This window comes from Pecten maximus, unplaced genomic scaffold (assembly GCF_902652985.1).
Source record: "Pecten maximus unplaced genomic scaffold, xPecMax1.1, whole genome shotgun sequence".
Taxonomy (NCBI): domain Eukaryota; kingdom Metazoa; phylum Mollusca; class Bivalvia; order Pectinida; family Pectinidae; genus Pecten; species Pecten maximus.
The window spans coordinates 12566-20397 of NW_022982290.1; the positions used below are offsets into that span (position 1 = coordinate 12566).

A 7832-nucleotide genomic window follows, 5' to 3' on the forward strand; every position below is an offset into this window, starting at 1 on the left:
GAAATTTTGGAAAATAATGAATTCTGTATTGATATTCAAAACTCTCCCAATGTTATAAATCACATCATGATGCATTCTTATGTAAACAAGTGAAGATGTCTCGTTTTTCTTCATTTGAGTGAGGTTTGTTGTTGTTTGGTTTATTGCCTGGTGAAACGCTAGTGTCATTTTTAGGCGGGGTCAACATGTAGTAGCTGGTGACTACCTCACTGAAGGACATGTGGGATCTGAACGACATACATTGTATGGGAGGCGTTTGCATGTCATAGCTGTTTTCCAAGTAACACAAAGTCAACTGCATAGTGCATATCTCAGATATTCATCTAAGCTAGGTTAAAAAGTCCAACACTCTGACAGAGTCAGCTATCGCTGTCGTCACATTTTAGTGTACAAATCAATATATATGTTAGTAGTGCATTTTGGTGTACATGTACTATAATATATGGATGAGAAAGATAGATAAGGCAAAGTCATCTTTTATGTGGAAATCACAGACATGTTTCATTTTCTAATCTGCATTGCAATTTGGCAAGAAAATACAGTGGAACTTCGTTAACTCGAACTCGGAAAACTCGAATACTCCGCTTAACTCGAAGTACCTCGTCGGTCCCGGCCGAATTCTCTCTTTATCTTAGTAAAGAAAACTCGGAAAACTCGAAAAACTCGGATAATACGAAGTGAAAATTTGGTCCCAACAATAAAAATCCTATTTGAAATGATCGAATAACTCGAAGTATAATTTTCGTCGATCGGTGGTAAACGCCGACATTTTTTAAGAGCTAAATTCCGTTTGTAATACTGAACATATCGGCACTAGGCCTACTAACCTACATGCTATTATAAGTGTTTTATAAATTCATAATAGAAATTGTCGGTTGAATCTTATAACAACAAGTCTTAGTGATGAAAAGTACTGCTTTACTTACATCAGGTAATTTCTTAAGGCGGTCGCCGATATTAGTACACACGATAGTCCAACAACTCATCTACCCGCTCGCTCAAGCAGAACTAATCTCTGACTCACCAGTAGATCTACCCGGCTGATGTTTTTACAGGTGTAGAAATGAAACAGTCACCGGCGCTTATTAAATCTTTAAACTGCTGAAACAATAGCGTAATTACTGCCAAGGTGTTCAGAGTACAACTTTAACGGTCAGTGCTGTCTATTAAATCGGATAAAACGCCAACTCAGTTACAGTAACATTTTATACGCACATGCGCAGCCCAACTTCCGGTGCTAATACACATGAAAATGGCGTGGTGATCAATTAAAAGTAAGTAGGCCGATCAAACAGTATTTCATATGTCCAATACAAGGCAGTGGTTCGGTTACGTTTTGCATGCAATCTGTATTGAACTTAAACGGTTAAAGTCTTCTTACGAGAAATCTTAATGCAGGTTGTCCGTTGATGATTAAACATTTGCTGTAAACCTGGTAAGATGGCTGCTTAAGGGTAATGCACATAGCAAATTCTGCCAAAATGCCTTGCTAAAACTATAAGGAAATAAATAATGTTTTAAAAAAATCCATGATGAAAACTGAAATCCCATATATTAACACCTTATAATACAAGAATGATTCCCAAAATGTTTAGGTTATGTGACATTTTGAGGGTAAAAACTCAAAAAAATATGCATTTCTGGAAAAGTTTTAAGGCTCTCAAAATATGGTAAATAAATAAAGCATCTTTTTTGAATAATAAAGTCATATCTATAATGAAGTTCGTGCCAGCCCGTTTATATAAAAAAAATTGGCCAGTATCCACAACACAGCACAAACTTTTTTGTGTGTCAAAGATTTGAGTCGTGTTGTAGTCGGTATTTCCAAATTTGTACCCTCAATTTACAGTACTAATCGAGGCCGATCACAGGCCATACCATCTTAATTATGCATTGAACATGAAATTTAAACCTTAAACTTGTTATTCGTGGGTCACATTGTTGGATTGCATCTATTCGATCACTTTTGTGGCCTGTTCTTGAAAAGCCGTAATTACGTTGTTCCACTTCCTGTGCGGCATCTTGTCGCGCAATAATATATAGTTGTATTTTAGTAGAAATGTGGATTAAAGTGTTGTTGTACTTATTTGTTATATGATTTTGATTCATCATATTCCAAACCATTGAAATGTTTATATGTGGTGAAATGTCAGTGTGATTTAGATATAAATAACAATTCAATTTCATAAATTTTCTTATAGCGGAACTACTTCCGGAATTGTGTGTCCGGTTGTGCTTCGGCTATTGATACATCAACACGACGAGTAAACATGAGGTTTCTTACAAAACCACGATATTAATCAACGATGCAGTATTTATGAATATATATAGGTAAGTAAAATGTAACCTTATCCATTACTGCAAACATCCGATCGTTTGTTTTTAATGTTATATGAAGGAATACAGGTAAGGTTTTGACATTGTGACATGCGGGTGTTACTTGACAGTACCGCATATTCAGATATGTTTATAGTGTGCAATATTGCTTCCAAAAATAATATAAATACAAATTCAACATTTATATAATATATAATTGCTATAGAATAGTCATGAGTTGCTAGTATGTTTTTTATCAATTAATACAAACCAAACGAAGAATGTACGGAGTGCCATAAGTGACACGTGTAATATCAACACTGATGAAGTTCGTGTAATGTTTGGTGTACATGTGAAGACTACAGGTTTTGTATGTTTGTGGGATGGTATGATACACTTTTATAAGAAAAGGAATGGCAAACAAATCCAAAAAACACAACAAAACGCCATTTGGTAAAGCAACAGGAAAATATTCCATTCAAAGAAAATGGAAAAGAACAAAATACTATACAGTAAAAGCTAACTGTGACAGAAGACCAGTATATAAGGGCCAAACATATAGATACAAAAACAAATTGACAATATTCAGAGACAGATTACTAAAGCATTACAACATCAGGGCTAAAACAAAGAACAATGCGGTGAAAAAAACATATTTCAATCATGATTTCCAAGACTTGTATAGCATACACAAGGTACTGGTGGATTCAGAGGATGGTGGGTTCAAATACAGAATCAAACGGGTCAGTTCAACTGAATATGATGGGTACAGATTGGTCAGTCTGAACCAGTTTCAAGATTTTCTGGCAACAACTACCTTGCACTCGATGCATTGTAATGGTCTTCGTGTTTTGAATAAAGTATGTCCAAATGTACCTCCTTTGAAACTGATACGTGAAATTAGAAGCAATGGGTTGGCAAGTATTATCCTCACAGAGTGCCAAGGATGCAAACAGACATTTAAATTTCAATCAAGTGCACAGTTACCATTGTCTAATAATACCATGAATACTAGTAGTAAACATTATGATATTAATGTCCGTGCAGTATGGGGAACGATGGTGACGGGAGGTGGTCTTTCTCAATTAAATGAGTTCTTGGGAACAGTAAATGCACCAGGAATGTCACAGAGCACATTCACTACTATCGAACAGGAGATAGGAGATTTATGGGGTGAAATTCTGCAAAAGGAAATGCTTGAGGCGGGTGCAGAAGAAAGACGCATTGCCATTGAGAAGGGAAATTATGACGATGGAATACCTTGCATATCAGTGGTTGCTGATGGAGGCTGGAGCAAGCGCTCCCACAAACATAGTTACAATGCCCTGGGTGGGGTTGCAGTTATCATTGGCGCAGAGACGGGAAAGTTGCTCCATATTGGAGTCAGGAATAAACATTGTTACCTCTGTAATAGAGCAGACACCACCCATACACATCCACCTCCTCATAGATGTTTTTGTAATTGGAAAGAGAGTTCACAGGCAATGGAGGCTGACATAATTGTTGATGGTTTTTTAAAAGCAGAAAAGGTCCATGGAGTAAGGTATACGAGACTCATAGCTGATGGTGATTCATCTGTTTACGCTAAAATCCAGGAGAAAGTGCCAGTGTGGGGACACCATGTTGCGAAGATAGAATGCGCGAACCATGTTTGCAAATGATTGCGAACAAATCTTGAAAAACTGGTTGCTGATAATCAGTACTACAAAGGTAAAGGAAAGCTATCGAAGACAGCAAGAATGAGAATTGCAAGTTGTGTTAGAAGTGCCATTCGAATGCGATCCAAAGAAACAAATAAAGCAGAAGCTGTACGCAAACTTCAAAAAGATATACACAATTCAGTCCATCATGTATTTGGAAACCACATTAATTGCAGTGACTTTTGTAAGGCCAGGGATTGTAATAATGTGTCTCTACAATCAAACATAGAAGTTAGTAGCAACAACGTTGACAATACAGCAGAAGAAACAATACCAGATGTTCTAGAAGAAGTCACTGATATATGGGCAGAAACATTGAATGCCAATGAGGAAGAACTGTCCAGAGGGGATTGCAATATATTAGAGACATTGGATTCGATGATGCTTAAGGATATCAGCAACATATTGGAAAGAGTAGCTGCCAAATCATCAAGATTACTTGGAAACACAACTACAAATCTAGCTGAATCTTGGATGGCGATAAGGGCAAAATTCGATGGAGGCAAGCTCTACAATAGGTGCAATCGTGGATCCTGGCACTCTAGATGCTATGGTGGAGCATTACGAAAAAATTATGGTCCACAGTGGTCACCAAAGGTCTGGCAAGAAACAACCTCAACCAAAGCTGGCAAGCATTTTGAAAGGCTTTATAATACCAGGCAGACAGCACTTCTTCAAACAAAGAAAGGCCAGAATAAGCCAGAGCGAAAAGCAAGAAGATGGAAGAGGAAAATGGAAAGTACGAAGAAAGCTGAATGTAAGAAAGCACGGAAAGAGTATGGCGAAGATTCATTAGAGGCAGTACCTGATCTTTCATCAGACAGGCTGACAGAGTTGCAAACCACGTACTTCAAGACCCACATTGACCTTGAAGATAGTAAGATGAAGTCAATTGAACGTGTCACAAGAAAGCAGTCGGCATCAGCTGTATGGCAAAAAGAAAGGAAGAAGCGTATAACATCTTCAAATTTCGGTGCTGTTGTCAAACGCAATCCCAAAATCAATGTGAAGAACCTAGTTAAAAAAATGCTCTACAGTCCATTCAAAGGAAATCTTTACACCAGACATGGCATCCAGGCGGAACAGATGTCCATAAAAGAATACATTTGTAAAAAGAAGGAAGAACATGTTGAAGTAACCGTGGAACAAGTAGGTCTCTCTATAGATTTTGACAATAAATTCCTTGCGACAAGTCCTGATGGAAAGGTCAATGAAAAAAATGGTGAAACTGGACTTCTAGAAATTAAAAATCTGCTCCAAAACAAACCCTTGAACTTGTATGAAGCCGCAAGTACTGTAAATGGTTTCTGTTTACAATTGATAGACAACAAATTACATTTAAAGCAGTCTCATGATTACTACTACCAAATACAGGGGCAGATGAACATAACCAATTTACCATGGACAGATTTTGTGGTTAGAACAGAAAAACCATATCAACTGTTTCTAGAACGGATCTATAGAGACCAAAATCTGTGGATAGAGAAGATGGTACCGAAACTGGATGCATTTTATCACAAAGCAATGTTGCCAGAACTAGCTGCACCAACAAATAACACTCTTATGGGGATACGAGAACCAGGCATTTGGGTATGTTAACTATGGACCCATACGTATACACACACATTTGGTGATGTGCTCATTTATGTATCCATAAAATATGTGTGTGGTAACACTTGTGGTACAAATTATTTTCTAGCAATATAACCAAAAAAATACCAAAATTCAATACAAATATGTAATATATTATAGATGTAAAACATATGAAATATAGTAATAAAACAATGATAAATGGATTCAACATATGTAATTAATGTTTATATTATATTTGTTCTTGCAGTTTACTCCTTCACAAACTACAAGGACAGTCACACAGAGAACAAGAAAGACTGAAGGACAGAAAGTGAAAGCTGCAAATCAAAATCCATCAGCTTATGGCAACAGTGATATTCCTACAACTTCAAGGCAGGGGTAATTAATTTCTAATAGTCTATTAGCAGTCTAATAGTTATAATATAATATAATATTATGTTTTATCTGCTAACTTCTATACGTTATACAAAAACGAAACTCTCTAGTGGTTGTGTTTTTGTTGATATTTGTCGGGGAATGAGATGAACTTTATATACAATCTCGTTATGTAATTCTTTAAAGAATAACACTCGCTAAAGGTAGTGTATTTTTTTTTTAAGAGTATACCTAACTCCATTGTATATTATACAAATATCTTATGGCTTAACATGCTCTTGTCCAGAATATTGAACCCAAGGTGGTTGTAATCAACAAGTGTTATATTGCACAAGGCCTTATTGTTTATTACACCCACCGAGGGGAAATATCTTGGACCAGAGCACACTAAGCCATAAGATATTTGTTTTATTACATAGAGCTTAATGTATTCAATATAATATCAGTTCTTGTTGAGATTTTTTAAACATCAGATTTTAAACAACTTTTGATAGGGAAGAAACCATAAAACTTTTACGAGGTGTACTTGCTTATGCATATTCTTGCTGTATGTAGCTTTTATATGGTCGAAACAAAAAAGATAGACTCCCGTCGAATAAAATATCGTAAACATCAACGTCATGACTAAAGTGTTATGACGGGATTGCGCATGAGTTGTAGGACGTCACTGTGCAATATAACTTTTCTAAGCGTTCAATATAACAAGTTATATTGAACTGTTGACAAGATTGTTGAAATTATGACATTACATCAAATATAGATTAATGTAATTCAACTATGTAATAAAACCCGATATTACACTAAAACTTAGTAATATCCTATATATACGACATTATTAACATTAAAATACATCATCAGTAATTATAAATGCTTTGCTTACTTTTCATAATTTTTTAATTTTCTTGTACTTCACAAACTACAAGGACAGTCACACAAAGAACAAAAAAGACTGAAGGACAGAAAGTGAAAGCAAGTCAGAATCCATCATCTTATGGCAACGGTGATAAAACGAATATTCCTACAACTTCAAGGTATATAAATTATAAACCAATATTGCACTAACACTTATTGAATATCCTATATATATATGACATTATTAACAGAAAAATACATCGTCAGTAATTATGAATGCTTTACTTACTTTCCATTGTTGTTAATTATTTTATGGAACAATTTTCTCGCAGTTGTACAGTATTTCTTATTGTTACAGATCTCAAAGACTGCACCGAACCAAATTTGTCGGGAGACGAATATCCCATGAATGGGTAGAAGATGAGGGACACCGTAAATGGTATGATGGGACTGTGATGGGTGTGGAATCTGGGAAGGATGGTAGCCCTGATGCTGTTTACGAAGTGATGTATGATGGAGATGAAGAGCTATACAGCATAGATCATCTGCATACAGATTTTCAGTCAGCATCTGTTAAATTTATAGACCTCATGTGGTAAGTATCCTTGTGTAAATGCATATAACTTTTTGTTGTGGTCATTGACAAGTAGTTGAAGTACTTCATTTTCATTCAAACATACAATTTGTTGATTTGAAATATCAGTATGATAGTTACTATGAAAGTATTTTCTAAAATATTCCTATATGTATATATTAAACAAGATTGCACCTATGTGCCACCATACATTCCTTTGAAAGTAGTTCCAATAAGAGTTGCCTCCCTTTAAACAATTACAAATGGCTTCTGTTTATGGTGTGACTTGAAATAAAAGCTTCTTATTTTGTAAGATTTATAATAACAAACTATTTTCTATTGCTCCCACTAACTGCTTTAATACATCAAAAATGTTTTTTTCCCCTTTCTTTGCAGAATTCAGTTATTTTGAAGAAAATTAG

General features: G+C 35.5%; 1 protein-coding gene across 2 annotated transcripts; it reads left to right on the top strand.

Moving 5' to 3' along the window:
• Positions 1-1455: 1455 nt before the first annotated feature.
• On the top strand, positions 1456-7832 carry LOC117320440. 2 transcript variants are annotated; one of them, XR_004531040.1, is made up of 5 exons: positions 1459-2331; positions 5857-5987; positions 6908-7015; positions 7195-7431; positions 7807-7832. XR_004531040.1 is itself a non-coding variant. In XM_033875038.1 (4 exons), coding segments are annotated over exons 1-4 (360 nt in total). In that variant the 5' UTR covers positions 1456-2317; the 3' UTR covers positions 7808-7832. The 2 variants fall into 2 exon arrangements, 1 of the variants encoding a protein (XP_033730929.1); XM_033875038.1 differs by lacking the exon at positions 5857-5987 and having other exon boundaries at positions 1456-2331.